Genomic DNA, 18,923 nt, shown 5'->3' with positions numbered 1-18,923 from the left:
TCCGCCGACGTAAATTAAGAATATTAATAACCAAAAAATCAGATATCAAAATTATTATCAACATCATCTGTATTTTGTTCTGTAGCTAGACATAAAACAATTTATCTCAATGGGCCTGGAGACTGTGGTAAAACAACTCGTGTGATTAAATTATTCTTGAACAGTTGTTCAGAAATAGTTGTATTAACACCTACACACAGACTAGCAAGAGAAATGAACGAAATAATATTACATCGTGCACTTATCATAAATTATTTCTATGGAAGGGAGATAAATGGACTCCTGAACGAATAAGAGAGAAATATAATCCAAGGATTATTGTTTGGGATGAAATATACACTGTTTCATTGGAAACGTTAAATATGTTTCTTGATTAGTTATTGACAAAAAATTACTGCTGTAATAATGTGCTGCGATTATGGTCAAACACCACCATTTGTTGGATTGTCTCCACATAAATGACTGAGGAATTTTGTGGATTATTATGAAGAAATAACTGATGATCATAGAGCGCTTGATCCAGAATTAACAGAGTTTAAGAGATTAATGAGACTATAACCGAATAAAATTCAATGTGAAATAATACTCCAAATAGGACCAGTCGCTCTTTTGTACTACCTTCAAGTTCATCAGGTTCATCTAAATATCTTACAGTCATGTTACCTAGTACTGGTTGTTTTGAAACTTCACGTCGCTGTATTGGTGTGTGTGAGTGTGTTTTGTAATCCCATTGATGGGTTTCATACCAGTTGCACGAGTATTTTCATTATTTAATACAGTTATCACACTTGGTAATCTTGAAACCCATTCTCGAGATCTCTTGTCTTTCTGAATTATTTCCTTTGCATATTGATATCCAAACAATACCTTAGCAAGTGTTCCATTAAATCATTCAACAATTGCCTGATCACGATGAATTGCGGTATGTCCTAGTCTGATATTGACGTTATGTTTTATCATCAGAGATGATACTGCGCCAAGAAATTCTTTGCCGGGACCAACCTGTAGCAACTGTGGCCATCGCAAGGGTCCTCTTTGATAAATTCGTTCAAAAGCAGATACAACTTCAGATGCCGTTTTAGTTGATAACGGCTCTGCTTCCTTACAGATACTTGCAACATCAACGACAGTTAACGCGTATTTGTATGTACGTGATTGACGTCTACGAATTTTAATAGTATCGTGCGGTAAAAATAAAATATCTGCTTGATGAACTTCATTAGGAGTGCTGACATCAAAATTTGCATGCTGAATTTTTTTCAGGTGGTGGTAGTTAATTTGCCATATTGCCTGTCGCGCTAAAGAATTTTCAGCAACATAACGTGTAACATTTGCTGCATCAGCGAATTTACTAATCGCTACTCTAACCCTCTAATATCCTCTTGGGTTATAAATAAATCGATTCCATTATTTTATATTAATCGGTTGCTTAATTACCAGCTCCTAATACTAGTTTATCTTTCATCGCAGATCTTATCAACCAATAGCTAATGATTATCTAAAAGATTTATTTTTTATGGAATTTAACGAGTGAATCAACTTCACATCCGCAATATTTCGTTGTTGCAGATATGTATTTTTATAAGCTACACCATGAACATGACATGCTTGATCAATTGCATTTATTTGTTACTCTCCAGGTTTTGGCTGATCTCGCTCGTCAAGTCGGATATCAAGTCGAGTTCCAGGACCACAATACTTATATCAAGGAAGATGTTTTTCTCCTGGGTATTTAGCCCATGGAGTTCTTGGTAATTTTCATAATGAAGTAGCGATATCACCACCAATTTTATTATTAGAAATAAATTTATATTTATTTATACCACATTTTACACATTTACCTGTAAGTGCACGCTTTTTATTTTTTGTTACTATTATTGTTAATTCGTTTGTGGGGGTGGATGCTCTACATCGAACACAATATAAATCCATATTAATTATTATATTTGTATAATATGGATGTCACTGATTTCTCAGCGACACGACAACAAGAGCCAGTCAAACATATTTCAGCATTACCGAATTCCATCCGAATGATAATAATAGGTCCATCCGGATCGGGTAAAATACAATTATTACATAATTTAATAATGAGATGGCCAAAGTGGGATAAGTTGTATTTAGTAGCTCAGTCAGTTGATGATCAGAGATCTTACGAGGTACTTAAAGATTTTAATGAAAACGCAAAGTTGTTGGACGAAGAGAATAATGATATTATTGATTTTTTCACCGATATTGATGAAGCCCCGTCTGTAGATGACCTCAATGGATTTATTAATAATCTCGTGGTATACGATGATGTAATGCTGAACAAACAATCAAGTCCATCTAGACTATTTTCTCGAGGCAGACATAAAAATTTACTGATGTGATTTATGTTACTCAGCGATATACACAAAATACCTAAAGTGATCAGAGATAATTGTAATATTTTAGTTGGGTTTAATGGAGTCGATACATATACTTTACGAAACATTCATCAGACCTGGTATTCAGGAGATATGAACATGATTAGGTTCAAAAACGTCTTTTCAAAAGTACAATCTACTCGACACGGATTTATAACAATAAATTTACATCATCCTCGATCGAGATATCGTATAGGTCTTGATACAATGTTTGGTTGAGAGATTGATATAATAATGATTTAATTACTCACACATTTATAGCAGCAGAGAGGGTGCGACCACAAATAAGTGTCACTGTGGGTAAACAAAACACACAAAATTTGAAGAAAGAAAAAAAAAACACGAACGACAAAGATAGAGTAACCAAATTAAAGAAACTCTTGGTAAGTTATAGGCTTCGGTTTGACGTTATTGATTTTAATTTTTTCGTTTTTTCGTATGAGGTTTTATTATCATAAATGGACTTTCAAGCAAGTAGGCAATGTGTGTTAATGAAAAAGTGTCTCTCACGCTAATCGTGAAATAATCTTAAATACTGTACAAGACTGAAGCGCCTTACGCGCGAATTTGTATTCACAAAGCCTCCGTAAGAGGCGTAGATGGAGGTTGGTGGGGGCGATACAGGCGGCCCGCCTAAAACGGGGTTGGGGGCTTGGACATAATTTCGCGGAGTCAGTAACATGTTTTCCGAGTCGATCCTGTACAATTTTCAGGCAAATACTTTGTGAATGTATGTATACTGAAACTGAACATCATCCTGTCATTATCCAGCACATAGTTATTTAAAAATGAACATGTTCGCTTTATCTTTGATGATACAGTATTTCATTGCAAAAGGATCGGGCGAATCGTTGCAAGGCACGAGCGATAATCCGTTCCACCTATTTACAGGAGCGTAGCGGATTGTCTCTCTTTTTGGTTAGGAACTGCGAACACCCATTACGAATACACACACATAGATTCAGAACACGAAAATGTTTACGATGCGCATTGCATTTTTCTCTCTTCTCTTTGCATTTGCACATCAATCTCTTCTTGGACTCTCTGATTTTTTTATTGCCCTCTCGTCTATTCCACTATACCTCTCTCTCTCTCTCTCTCTCTCCATTTACGTTTGCATCTGCTTCTCCTCTTTCTGCATTTGTATTCTGGATAGGACTTGAAAAAAAGTTCACTACATTAGATGATATTGTGAATGCTTTCTGGCTTCGCAACAGATGTCTCATATGTGTCAAATTAAAATCTTTACCAGGGACAACGAAAATTTCCAAATAAAATAAAATTTAACTGAACACAGGACTGAAGAAATGTTTACTAAAACCTCTTGACATACAAACTGCGACCTGATCTATGACGCAATACAATGTTTTGGAAAACAATGCTTTCGAATGGAAAACTGCAGTAATTTGTAAACAAGGTAAAGTGTAGAACTTCAATTTTGGTAAACATCTTGTTTACCACTTATTATCGTGACAAAAATCAGGTTGACAATACATGACAATAGCCACGTAGGCCAACACTATACCTTCAATTAGGGACAAAGGTCAATCACATGGTATAAATTAAATGTACATAACAATATACACTAACTCGATATGAAAGGATAAATACACATGTACACTGTTGAAAAACGTGAACTTAGCTGAGTGGATTGGAAGCGTGGTGATATGCATTGTCTTGTCATTTATCTAATTATAGTTTTCCTGTATCACACTGTCGATTAAACACAATTTGATGCTTACGTAAGCGGTTATCCAGTGTGAAAAATGTACGTGTAACACTGTCCACGTGCTTCTTGAAGAAAATATTGAATCAGAGTGCATGGACTCTGGTGTAATTTTGTTCAAAATTTTCCAGAATTATTCTGCTTGGAAGGTTTACTGAAACTAAATTATTGGATGGATGAAATTGTGTAAATCTCTGGTTTCGGAGATGCGTAGATCGACATGATGCCAAAGTCTTTAATTTTGGAGGCAAGTAAATCTTGCATCCATACCGCAATCCCAAAATGCCATGATAGAAGTGATCGGCTTTTAAGGAAACACCGAAACGTGTTAAGATTGCCTGTTTGATCTACACTCATTTCATGACTGGTTACATTCTTTCATATTATCAACACATTTGATTTACTAGACACGCATATAAATAAATAATAGAATGCATAAATACATTCTCTTTCTCAAAGATTACAATAGTGAATATAAAATGTTATTGCAGATTCACGTCACCAAGTATCTCAATGGCGCATTTCTTGCAACATTTGAGTAATTGAGCCTCATTTTAGATACTCAGAAAAAAATTCAAAGAAATCTGTCTAATCAGGAGTTACTTGTTTTACTATCACCATTTATCTCTTTTCAATTTAAGATTTAAATATATTATCAACCTTTAAATGATTACAACAACAAAAAACAGCAGGTCAATGTGATCATGTATAAGTGCAGATATTACTAAAGCTATCGCGAATTAATTTAGAGGAATTACCTATGATTCCTGTAGAACACATACAATTTAAAAAATAACGTATTGTAGGCATAAGTAAATTAAGATGCAAAATATGAAGTTCCAAAACATTCAGTGAATGAAATTGGTGGAACACATAAAGGGTCATCACCATCAAGCATGGTGGATGAGACCTATGTAATAATGTTTCTAAAGACAACTAGAAAACATCATATTGCTGATCATAGTTACTTTATAAATGGTATCAACTTTATACATCTGATTACTGATTGCATACCTCAGAGGCGTAGCTGGGGGGGGGGGGGGGGGGCAGGGGGGTACATATGTCCCCGGGCGCCAAGGTACAGGGGCGCCAAAATGAGGCTTACAACGTTACATTATAATAAGTAAACAAGGGTAATATTCAAAAATGTGATTAAACGGGGAGGGGGCTGGGGCGCCAATTTTATAGTTCGTCCCCGGGCGCAAAATATCTTAGCTACGCCTCTGGCATACCTATTAGCCAATGTGCAAAACTCTCCACCTTGCATAGTCAAATATACACAATGCACTCCTTCACTTACATGACAACAGTTGCCGTGTCTGAAAGTACGTTTAATATCCCACAGAAATGAATCTGAGGTTTACGAAAGATATTCATTTTGCTTGTTATCCACAATAGAACAACAGTTTTGCATTTAGAGTAAATTTATAACAAAATTATTTGTACATAAGTATGTGGAATCACTGTATGGCTGTTATTTAGTATTTGACTCAAGATACTCATTGATTTCCCATAGTAATCCGATGTAAATAACATGAGATCAAAAATTCAATAATTTGATGTTTCTGAATGCTCATGATCAAAACTATATTTATTAGCACAGACGCATCCTTCATGACAGCTTTTTTGTCGAGAAAACTTTATGAGCCGAAAGAGTCACCCATTTCTAGACTGGTTCCCATTCATCCATATCATTAGCACCATGAGTCTTTTAAAAATAGAACAAAATGAAATGCTTGGTTTATGTTACACTGCACTAAAAGCAGAAAAGTGGTAAAATGGCATGCCCTACAAAGACATCAGCTCGCTGTCGACTGTGGAGTTATGCAGGTACTGGTAGAATTGAAGAAAGCATATGTTCAGTCCATATGAACTTGTGTTGGTGTCAGGTTAGTATTCAAAATGTATTTGATCGTTTTAATTTGTTTGTACTTAAATAAAATATTTTATTGTTGACCGATAAGTTTTGTCTCGCGTGCAAAAGCGAGCCTGTTGTACGTATCACGTTTTCTGTTGAGTTGTTATTATTGGTGTAGGAGTCAATGTTAAATGTTTTCATTTAAATGCGTTTGTTTGATACACCACAGACATTGAACTTGAGAGGTGTGTTTGTCATAGAGAGCACTGCTCATCATAAAGGCAAAATGAGGTCATACTGATCTTACAATCATTCTCCAGGAATTTACGTTACGGTTGTACGTTTATCTCAGTTTCTATATGAAAATCGCACATAATATACCAACGGAACCGGCGAAAATTTCAGTATGTTGAAGTCTTTTCATAGTAACTAACTCAATTTCTTGACCCTCCCCCCATGTGGTATAAATCCTGAATCAGTAAGGAAACATGTATATTTCTTAGTATATTACCATATTCTTAAAACACGATACAATGTTTTGAAAATTATTAGCAATAAATAATTCCCAATATTATATAAGTCTACCATTATTGAATATGTCATGCGGTGAAAGTAGTTCCAGGTTGAGTGGTCGATATAGAATTTTTTGGTGTCCGATGCGACAACACAGACTGATCAGCTGTATCGAACGCTATATTAGCCATGGAAAATTAAATGGGTTTGTAATGTATGTATGTATGTATGTATGTATGTATGTATGTATGTGAGCATGTATGTATGTATGTATGTATGTATGTATGTGAGCATGTATGTATGTATGTATGTATGTATGTATGTATGTATGTGAGCATGTATGTATGTATAAGTCATTTGCATAGTTAATTCCTTGTCCTTGTCCATTGTTTGCTTGACTGTTCATTGTATCCTTGTGACAGTCACGGTCGGTAATCATGTTATGAGGGTACTTTGTTCATAGACCTTTTATCAATAACAAAGTTTTGTAACCCAGAGCCTCCTATCTCCGTGATCACAACTGCCATGTGAAAAGACTGGTCAATTACTGGCTGTTTGAGGGTAATAACGACTATTATCAGAATACGCTGCATTGAAATTCATCTGTAGACTTGTTGGGAAGTACTATTGCTAAAAATTGAATCAACCTTCAAACACTGAAATAATTTTTGCTGCAACCGTTATGAACATTAAAACATTTTAATTCCGTTCCAATAATGAAAGTATGTATTTAATGCCTGCATTTTGTAAAGCACGTGGATCAGTACTGAGAATACGTATATTTTTTCATCCGTATATTGAATATAAGTAGGACGTTTACTTTTAAGCAGGTGTATCAAATATTACTGTATTTATATTAAGACGAAATATATCTTCATTAAATGTGCAATGTTGACGAGCTTGTTGGTACTTTGAAACTTATTTTTAATTTTCAGGGTTGAACTGAAATGTCGGACAGGTATACGTCACGGTTGCGGAAATTTCATTTATTTGTTATCCTTGCAGTTTTATTTATCACCGCGTATGTTGGATATCGACTTGGCCCACAGATAGTTTCTATTGGGAGAGACAGGTTTGTACGCTAGCACATACGCGTTTGTCTTTTCAACAGAAAACTATATTGCTTTATGTAAGTTAACATCTTTGGTATTAGTTAGCTTCGGTATTTTACGGCATATCAACAGAAGTAGATTCTTTAGCGTCGAGGTTGTTGGAATAAAGAGACTTATTCAAAACACACACAACGGTAGCCGACCCACGCTGATTTGATGGTGGGATTCAAACCCACACCCTTTGCACAACAGCAGTTTTCTGGTCTCCATTAGTCAGTCGCCTCTTACGACATACCGCTAGTGGAAGGAATGTGTTGCTTGCCATAATACAGGTCAGACAATATGAAAAAAGAGAACGTTGTCTGTCGAAAGGAATACCTTTTAAATTTTAAACGTGCGTAGAGAGATGACTTAAAAATTATGAAAGGCAAGGGGTATTCTCTTGTATCAAGGAAAGAAAGCACATCGAATTTTCAAAACAGTACGAGCCCTAAAAAAGCAAGTAGAGCTTTAAAAAAAGGCAAGGATTCAAAGTGTCATCCATTATCAAAAGTCTTCTCAATGTATGTTTGTTTAAATAGAAAAGTCCTTTATTATTATAGATATTCAGAAAGTTAAATTTATACTTAATTCAGCTTGAGACGTTAAAATCCACATTATATTTCGCTAATGTAACTCAGAGGAAAATAAATAACCTTTCAAATGTTATAAACAAAATGACTAATTACTGTGTGATTAATTGTAGTACAATTCATTAGAATAGTAAAATTATGATTGTTGATTGATTTTGTTAAACAAAAATTAATTTAGCTTTTATTTCGAAAAAATAATTATTCAAAGGATTTCAGTACTTGAACAAGCAGTAGTGTCATCTTACAATGGGGAAATAATTAGCCACCAAGGAACGCCATTATCATGGGGAAAGAAGTTACAGCATAGCTTACTTCAACAATATTTCTTTAATTCTTTTCTCTCGCATTATTGGTCGATTGTTTGTTAAAGAAAATATGTGTTACTTATCTAAAGACACTCAGTCGTCATTATATTTCTTACCACCTGAGACACTGCAATCGCCCATGAAGTAATTATGGAGAATAATGAAGCAAAATAAATTCATATGTGACGATGATGTTTCAAACAAGCCTTCTTCATAGTTTTAATACATCGACTTATTTTCTTGTTTACCATACGAAACCATTTGAATATAGTTTGTAGTAATTGATGTATATGAACATGCCTTACAAGTACACATATTGTTTCAGGGTTTCAAGTCGTGATGAAACATCTGCAAGCATAGCAAAACTTGATTTTCTCCCAATAAATTTCACCTTACCAGACGACGCCCTAACCGATCCTTACGCGACCGCCTTCGCAAACAATTCGAGAATGTGCCTGGTAGACAAAATGCGCCTCTTTGAAGTGGGACAAACTATTGAAGTAAATGTTGACTTGTTCGATGGATATGGCAAAAGAAGGACTACTGGTGGCGATGATGTCAGAGTTAGACTTTACAACGATGACCTAAAGGCATATGCTAGTGGTCATGTGATAGATAATGGTAACGGAAGCTACACTGCTAGACTGGTTGCACTTTGGGAAGGAAAGTCTCGAATCGAGGTGACTTTGTATCACACAAGAGATGCTATCAAGGCCATGTACCGCATGCGTGAACAGGTTTGAATCTTTCGCATACGTGCCTACCTACCTAACTACCTATCTACTTGTAATTTCGTAAAATTTTATAAATAGGATTTTAAATAAATAATAATGAATTTTATTTCATATTGCTGTTTCTAAAGAACATGTTTGATTGCCTATCGACATTTATGTTTAATTTGTAATTTGTTATGTACAATCAGGGTCACGGGGGGGGGGGGGTGCAGTCGGGGATATATCCCCGGGGCCCACTTTTTAATTTTATAAAAGAAAATTTTTGTTTGAACAAGAATTAGGAGAGGCCCGGGTGTTTCTTACCCCAGGACTCGTGATCGCTTTCTACTGCCCCGTGTACAATTCCAATGAACCAAGAAAAAACTTAATCTGACGCTATTTTCTCATTTTTTTCTTCTGAAAGAAAGCGGTTGATTGGGTTTGTTTAGCATGATTACTTGAAAGAAAAAAAAAAGATATTAAGCTTGCCAAGAGCACCTCTTAATATTGGAACCGTATCAGGGAGATTCCTTAGGAATCAAGCAAATCATATAAAACTTTTTTATAATCATGATGAGCTCATTATGCTTGTATGAAAATGGACACGATCCGTCTATTCGTGTTTTCCATATGACTACGTAATGCTCAGCAGTATACATTAACAAAGGGGTAAAAATACTGAGGTAGGTGATTTTTACTAATTTGTTTGAGAAAAGACGCATGAATAACATGTTTAGTTGTTATTAGTAAATGTAGTTCGGATATTTTTAAGATTCCAGATTTTCAAAAAGTAGCAACGGCTTTTACTAAAAGAAATAATTTGATAAGATATTTGTTTTCTGTAAAATTGAAACCCAGTTTTACTCAAGAAAATATAGAAAATGTTTTAATCAATTATTTTAATAGTCGCAACTAAATATATTATTTTCATTTTGCATGTGCTTTACATCAATACACTTTGTTTAGCAGTGGATGATTGGCTCGATCTGATGTGATGTCATACATAGCTGCGAAATCAAAGACGACGTCATGGGACGGAATGAGGTGTATAATTTCGAACACTAACTCGTCAATCATTTTAGAGCTACATTGTTGTAATTCTATCGACGTAAATTTTATGGAAGGATCAGATTTGTAAATTGCATTTATTGTTTTACAAAAGATATTAAAAGTTACGTCCAGAAGACTTTGTCCATTATTTTTACCTTTCTAAATTCAGTTTGTAGGAAATCATATGGGGAAGTTCAAGGCAGGTGACGTCGAGGAAGATATTCGCTGCCATCCATTGGCACGTATACTTAAAGGAAGAGAACTATGCAATCTAACATTGGAAAATGGCGGTTTGTCCTGGTACTGCTGGAAACCTTCCAATATTAAATTATTGTGTCACGACTGGGTGGAAGTGACATTCAGGCCTCCAAGTCATCGTCTTCCTTTGACTGATGCAGAGAAAGGTCTTCTCTCTCCGTAAGACTTCGCTTAGACAAATTTACATTTTTCAAGGTTTACTTTTGATTTTAATTTACTTGAGTTTTAAAAATTCTCCTTGTTTTTGACATCACTTTTAACTTACTGATTGAAATATATATTGAATGAAATAAAACTCAGTTAAGTCTCAATTTTTGTTAAATGTTTTCCTAATTTGAAAAAGTCTATAATTTTTAAAATATTCATTGTATTTCCATCGTCCTTAAAATATTTTTATCAAGCAAAAGATGAATTTGTATCATTGCTGGATTTCAAGTTCATGCACGTGTTCGTCTTCCGCAAAATCGTCGAAACGCTCTATACAAAATTATATCCAAAAATCCATAATTATGTTGTCATATACTACTCTTTTCTAGTGGTGGCTATGGAATCTCTATTCCGGGAAACATTGAGGTGACAGTTAAGCTTTGTAAGTATGCACTTTAAAAATTGTCAAATTTAAATATTACATTTTGGATATTTTTGTTGTCTTGTAAATTGTTTACATTTTCTTACTTCCTGTGTCATGGCTTTTTGGAAACCATATTAACATTTACTACCAGACTCATAAATTATGTCTGTTAATGTAGGCGATGAGCTGTAATAGTAATGTTCAACGCATCGCTTCAACCGGAAATGTCAAAATTATATCCTGGGATGTACGTAAGCAACTAATAATGTATGCACGGTGCAGAGAAACAAAACATTTCATCAACGCACTAATAACATAAAATGTGTAACAAGCATCTGGTTTAATGGACACATAAGTTACTTTAAATATTTAAGAAAATACACATTCACGGAAGCACAGCGGAACGACTAAAACATACCAATTTCATTAACCTATCTGAATAGTAAATAGTGCATAAAAAAAAAGATAATTCACAATAAAGTAAGATGTCTCTGTCTTATGTGTTTTCAATAATTGTTGCAGTTCAAAATCAGAAGAATGTATCAAACATAAATTAGCAGCTTTAGATAGCTTTTCAAATAAAACTGAGGACGTTCTTTTTTAGCGTTCGGTGTACACCTTCCAGTGTTATGTCAAATCAAGTCCTGACGTTCATCATTTTGCACTTTTCATCTGTAGGTGCAAGGGTTGCAGTGGCGTAAGCACAATTTTGTCAGACATTTACCAATGTAGAGAATGGAAACGTTTTGTTTTCCTCCATGGTTCATCTTAGGCTGCATCAGTGCTACTCAACAGTATGTAAGTTTTAAGTTTGTATATGAAAATAAAATGGCCTAAATTTATTGTACATATATACAACTATTACCTTAAAAACCTAAGCGCCACGTGATTATTAAGGCGACATTTACGCTGTGACTAACGGTACACGTGAACGTGGTTATCTAGGTGCATTTACTAAACTTAAGTTAAATGTCGTTGTTCCAAAATTTGATACTGATATATTCCATCCAAAGTTTATTAAATAACAATGATTCCTGAATACTCTGCTAATGAACCATTATACTTTAGGCACTTAAATTACTAATAATAACTGTTAACTGACACTCTAAACGTTCCCAGAAATGTTCAAATAGATTATTTGAATTAACTTTTTACAGATGATCTTAACGTGATTATATATCCCACATGTGCGCAACTATCTATATATTTTAGAATATTTGGGAATAGAAATTCACATTCAGTTCATCAAACAGAATCTCATTGTACCTATAATTGATCTGTTAGAGGCATATCTGGTTGTATGCACTTAAAATAGTCCAAAAGTTTTAATGGTATTTCTGATTGAAATATGGATGTATGATGATCGAAATAAAGTAAATTATAGCCATTTGAATGTATGTGTAATTAGTTTCTAAAAATGACACCATTACCGAATTAGTCTGTACTAAGAGCCTGCATGATCTGTATGATGTGTATTATAGGACGGACACACTAATCCTAATCTAGTGTGGTAAATTTAACTATTGCATGATAGTTGCATGTTGGATTCAAATTAAACATTAAATGCATACATAATACGTTTACATGTAAGTGAAAAGCGTACCTCTGGTTCCTCGACATTATTTAAAAACTGACATCCATGTGTATGAGCTGGTACTGCAATAAAAGGCAGAAACTTTTATTCAAAACCCTTTATTGAATGATTATTTTCCATTAAATCCAATTTAATCATAACCTCCCGTTATGAACTACGCCATCTTTTATTAATTCTGGAACTAACGTTCGACTTGATTCAGTCTGTAGTAGTGCACTCGTCTGGTTCTTTACCCTAAGTGAGAATCAAGTGCGCCCTGAGTAATTGGCATTGTATAAAATGTAATCTATCTCGAGCCATATTGTCATTATAATTTCTTCTAACTTTTTTCATAACGGTAGTAAGAATATTTATTGATTTATATCTTGCTTTAGTTAATTTTTGAGGCAATGAAGGTAATTATTGGTTTTAATCATCTGTTATCAACAATATACAATTAAAGTTGTGTTTCCATGATGCTTTGAATGACATTTGTTTCGCAGAGCAGGGGATTCTGGATCCATCGTCGTTTCGGATAATACTTTATCTGTTTATAGATATTACTTGTAACTGTTTTGTTGAAAGAAGTTGGAATCACTTTTTCGCGCACACCGTTTTCTCTCAAATTAATTAGTCATTATGTTTGCTTTGTACCTCTTTATCTTTGGTCAAAGAAAATTATGAAAAAAATTGATTTGAGGTTTTTGACGACATTTTTGTTTGGCAATATCTGTATTCAGACACAGTGATATCTGTCATGATAATGGAAACTTACTTCATTAGTTTCTTTCTTTTACAAGGGTACACTAAAAGATGATAATAACTGTACTTCTCTTTTATGACATTTGTACCATGTCACATGCAAGACAGCTTGGTTTATTTTATGTATATTAGTTTCCATTGCATTCATGTAATGTTTAGTTGCCTCTTTCTTTTCAGCGTCCAACATTTACATGAACTTGCCCGAATGTGCAAATGTTAATTCTGTCATTACCTGGAATCAGCAATCTCCCATAGGGTATTACTATAACAATGTATGGAAGCCACTCCATTGCAAGGGGTTTTCAAACCTCACCAAGATACAGCAGTGTTTAAAAGGGAAGGAACTTGTAATTTTTGGAGACTCAACAACAAGACACTGGTTTGAAACGGTGGAGTCTCTCTTGGAATGCAAGTTAGTCTCAGAAAGCTGGTCTACAGCCAAGTGGCACAAACCTGCAAAAGCGTTTTGTAAACATGGTTTCTTCATTCATTGGCTCCCACACGCAATGCCCTTTAGTGTAGGACCAAGGTGGGACACAAGGCGATATTTACGTCCTATTTCGGCGTATCTGGAAGAAATTAGACCTAATGAAAACGTCATAGTTGTGGTACATTTATTTATGCATTTGGAAGAATACCACCCTGATGTTTTCAGAGACAGAATTCAGAGAATAGCGAGTAGCATAAGACATCTTTTGCAGAGAAATCCGCATGTCAAAATTTTCATGAAAGGGGCACACACATTCCTAGCTAGAAGACCTGACTACTTTAACTCTGTGTTTGATAAAATATCACACCAAGCATTTAAAGGTTTACACGACAAAGTTGTTTTCCTAAAAATAAGAGATTTCACAGATGCAAAGAAATCATTTGATACCCATCCATCTTCCGAGGACGTTGAGGAAATGGTTAAGTATATGTTTTCCTATTTATGTTAACTTTCTAAAGTATTTCTACTTCGTCTGGTCTATTTCAACTTATGTCTACTGGAGGGAACTCATGTACCTAGTAAGTTTTGAATGATTTTTATAAACTTGTATTATTTTAGGTTTTCTGTTAGAAGATCGAAGATGGCATGGTTGAATATATGTGTTGCATATGAATTTGCTTCGAAGTAAATAACTGCGCCAGCCCATGTATGAAAGCTGATAACTAACATAATCTTACAGTCTATAACATGTCTTATATATATATATATATATATATATATATATATATATATATATATATATATATATATATATATATATATATATATATATATATATATATATATATATATATATGTGTGTGTGTGTGTGTGTGTGTGTGTGTGTGTGTGTGTATATAAGGGACGTGTGCACACACACACACAACATAATGTAAAATGAAAGTGACAGAGTGTGATAAATCCATTACCTGTATTATGCTGATGACTGTAGTGTAGGCTGAAACGGGTACTAAATCAAGAGACTACACACCACTTCACACCTTTAATGTATAGGGTAGTAATCAACACAGTCTAATTCCCGAGCACTGATATGTACTAATCAGATACATGCATAAATATTTCATCCGTTTAAATGTATTTTGTACATGCTGGAATCCAGTATATTTGTGTGTAAAATAAAATGTGTTATGTATTAAAATTAAATGACAAGCAATAACGCAAAGCATTTTATTTTATATCTTTTTCGTCATAAGTCATTTGCACTTCGATATGATTAGTAAGTTTAGCAATATATGATATGTTATTTCAACTGAAAATTTACCCAGTGTTATTTGGTGGGTTAGCAGTATATGATATGTTATTTCAACTGAAAATTTACCCAGTGTTATTTGGTGGGCTAGCAGTATATACATCTAATTTCACTTGACTATTTAGAAGCATTTCTCACTGACATCTCAAATCTGATAGCATGGGTTCGAGTCTCGATTTCAGCCAATGTGAGCATATGAGAAAGCTTGCAATAGCTTCCCATCGATCGGTGGTTCTTTCGCCACCAGATATGCTGTCCGCCATCTATAGCCTATCATGTGCTGAAAATTGGCGATAACTCACAAAAACCACAACATCAAAATGGCATATACGGTTAATCAGCTAAAAGGACGTGTTTGCGTGTTTTAATTTGTTGATTTTGACACAGAAATATTTATAGAAAACGACTTACATTTTTATTCCTCATCAAATCTTCTGAGCTTTGTGTTAATTAAAATGCACAGCTGTGAAATCAGCTTAAGCAAAGTCCAAGTATTCAGAAAAGATGACAAATTTAACCTACATTTGTCATGACTAATGCCGAATACAAATGTTAGTGTTCATGTTTACTCCAGGCGGAAAACGGAAGGACCCCCCCCCCCCCCAGCATGTGTTGTCTTGTAAACAACTATATTACGTGTACCTGTCATCAGAAACGTACGTATGAATTCGATCGGAACATCGTTCAGCTATTTCCATCATGTAGCGAAATGACAGCAGTTTGATGTGTTGGTGATTCACCTTTGGGGGAAATGCATCACATACGTACGACCATAATGACAGAAAATATTCCGATTGTGACTTTTTCTCCATCCGCTGCCATACTGTGAATGAAAGTAGTTCACAATATAGTTAACAATGGCGGCATTGTAGTTTGAAGCTGGACTCACCTTATGTGCAAGTAAAAACGTTAACTTTTATGAAACTGCCAGGCTAAGAAACTCTTAATTCAACATTTTATGTAAAAACGCAGGAAAAATGCCCAAAACAGTCCCATAAAAGTTATCTTTTATTAAGGTAGCACGTTTAAATTAATAGAAGTTCAAGTAAATAGAAGCGGAACCATAAAACAAGTAGGTATATATAATGTGATTCTAATCTGATACGTAACAAGATGTAACAGAATGAAAGAAAGGGCAAAGAGTAACAAAAGAAATATTTGTGAAATACGAAAATGGAGCCTGTGTCCTGCAACATTTGGTCTACCACATATCTTCCAGAGCAAAGCTAAAGATGTATATACTTTTCTAAATAAATTGCAATTGTTTAACTGTAAATCATGAAATAAAACAATTACAAGCCATTCTTTTGATAAAGATGACTGACGTTTTAGGAACTTGCAATCTATCATAGTGGCCCCATTTTCGCATTAGAAAAAATATAAGATATTTAAAGTCTCACAAAACTTGATATTCACCTTATGACAGGTCAGTATTAATAATATATCTCTAATCACGCGTGGTTGTGGGAGCCAATTAAATATCGTCCTTTTCGAATCATCTCTATTTTCTTGATGCTACAGTGTTTTGTAACAACTGGGGCGAGGTTCGGTGTCGGACAATGTTGGTAAGTGAGAAATTTTGTTAATAGCTTTCCGTGGGCCGGACCTTCTTCCTCGGTTTTCCGGGTTCTTCCTACACCACTTAAACTGGACGTAATGTAACATGTGCTGAAAAATGGTGTTAAACCCACAACAACAACAAATGAAGAGGGGCGCATAGTCGCAAGCCATTGGCGGTGATCATTTCCATTTCTTTAAGGGCATGGGGTCAAAATGTCTGTGACAACATGCACATGGTGCACGGGAAAGATTTTGTGCACAAATGTATTGAAGCATTCACCTGTCTAATGTACCATATCATAAATAATTCACAAGTGATGTCAAAAATGTCTAGAATTCTAGATAACCATGTTAAATCAAAGCACACGAATATTATTTACTTGACCGAACGAGTCAAAAGCAGTTCATTGTAATAAGATGTTCATACACCCCAACCCCAAATTTAATCCTGCATATTTGACATCCGAAGGTCATGTTTAATACAAGTGATCTTCACAGCGCAGACACAAGACCTTTGCCTAAGTGATAATTTTGAGATACATTGTGTACTTAACTGCTTGATGCAATTCAAAATAGTTGCCATCCAGGAGATTTTTGAGATATTCTACTTGTCCTGAACCCACATGTCTACTGCTATGGGTGGCTTGCTTTTGCTCCTAGCAGGCTATTGGCATTCCACATGTCTACTGCTATGGGTGGCTTGCTTTTGCTCCTAGCAGGCTATTGGCATTCCACATGTCTACTGCTATGGGTGGCTTGCTTTTGCTCCTAGCAGGCTATTGGCATTCCACTGTCTATATGCTGTTACGACTCTGGTATTAAACTAAAAGAAAAAAAAGCGAAAACAAATAAGCTTTGTAAAATTCAACAAATAATTTATTTCCCTTGAAAAAGTTAATATTTAAAAAGAACTTTCAGTATTGTGAAATTGATCCTAAATAGTAAAGTTTTAATTGAATGATAATGGTATTCCAAATAAGTTCCAATATTTAATGTGTTGAAATGTTTGTCGTTTATAGTTTACTAACATGCCAGTAACCTGGATTGTGATATTATGCTAACAATCTTTGAATGTGTCAAAATACTATAATCCAAAATGTTCTTGTCTGAAATCACTCTAATTCCTAAATAATGTTTCGAAGGTAAATCAGATTACATACACTCTACTTGACCTAAGTTGAAATTTCCATTTTCTGAGAATACTCTGACAACAAAAAGGAAATGTCTATTCTGGAAGATGCCAAGTCAGAATCAAAACTGTATCTTTAATTCAAATCAAAGTAAACATGTTTACTATAATAATGATCTGAAGGTTTTACCTTCACTCTCAGAGAAATATTAGCAATGTATTACGTTGCTTACATAATAAATGCAACTGGCCAGGTACTCTACGTAATTTTGGCTAAGGCCAGGTACACCACTAACATTGTCACGTACCCCCTACGGTATTATTACTAACATCACAGAAGGACGGACAGTTAAAATATTAAATAGCTCCGAGCCCCCATTCAACAAGGTCGACTGTCTAGGTGTATAAATTTTTAAAAAATAAGGTGAAAGGTATAACAATTTAATAAACTCTGTCACGGTATTCAACTATTTTATACACTTTTTCCATGCAATTTCTTCAATCAATACAAAGACCTATTCAAATTACCAGTTATTTCATCACGCGAAATTAAAGGTGAGAGTGATGCCCCAGTGCTGGACACCACTATAAACTGCCACACTGCAGACATCGTAGCGATATGACTGAAAAATTGTTAAAGCTACGTTAAACATCCAAATCACACACACACACACACACGAATTAACACACTCTCACAGACATTTCATCAGCAAAATGGCAATTAAATCATTAGGTCAACTCACACACTCACATCTAAATATTCCATACACGCTTGTTCTATAATAAAGGTTATAACAACAACAATAATATCAGGACTTGATACATACATACGTATCCTTAATTCTCTATATAGTAAACTGTCAACATCAACAATAATTCCTACGCATTTCCTTCCTTACAAGTTATAAAAGACAAATACAAACATAAAAATGCCTAATTATAAGTGCACATGCCAACAAAGCCTAACTCTGCATAATCCACAATTATATATTCAAATACAAACAAGTACAAGTTCTAACACAGCTCACTATTAAATTCAGTTATGCACCATGATGCAACATTGTAGCAGATTAC

At 34.6% G+C, this 18,923-nt stretch overlaps 1 protein-coding gene across 3 annotated transcripts; it reads left to right on the top strand.

The window, feature by feature from the left end:
* Positions 1 to 5,906: 5,906 nt before the first annotated feature.
* LOC149781989 (NXPE family member 3-like) lies at positions 5,907 to 14,586 on the top strand. Of its 3 annotated transcripts, XM_089934812.1 has the most exons (7): positions 5,910 to 6,023; positions 7,441 to 7,577; positions 8,820 to 9,231; positions 10,427 to 10,674; positions 11,052 to 11,104; positions 11,691 to 11,783; positions 13,599 to 13,729. In XM_089934812.1, the coding sequence occupies exons 2-6, from the start codon at positions 7,453 to 7,455 to the stop codon at positions 11,732 to 11,734; spliced, it is 882 nt and encodes a 293-aa protein (XP_089790938.1). In that variant the 5' UTR covers positions 5,910 to 6,023; positions 7,441 to 7,452; the 3' UTR covers positions 11,735 to 11,783; positions 13,599 to 13,729. The 3 variants fall into 3 exon arrangements, with proteins under 3 accessions (XP_089790937.1, XP_089790938.1, XP_089790936.1); XM_089934810.1 differs by lacking the exon at positions 11,691 to 11,783 and having other exon boundaries at positions 13,599 to 14,586; XM_089934811.1 differs by lacking the exons at positions 7,441 to 7,577; positions 11,691 to 11,783 and having other exon boundaries at positions 5,907 to 6,023; positions 13,599 to 14,586.
* The last annotated feature ends 4,337 nt before the right edge of the window (positions 14,587 to 18,923 follow it).

Source organism: Sinohyriopsis cumingii, chromosome 15 (genome assembly GCF_028554795.1).
Source record: "Sinohyriopsis cumingii isolate HCF-2022 chromosome 15, ASM2855479v2, whole genome shotgun sequence".
Lineage (NCBI taxonomy): Eukaryota > Metazoa > Mollusca > Bivalvia > Unionida > Unionidae > Sinohyriopsis > Sinohyriopsis cumingii.
This window is presented reverse-complemented; position numbering and strand designations above follow the sequence as displayed.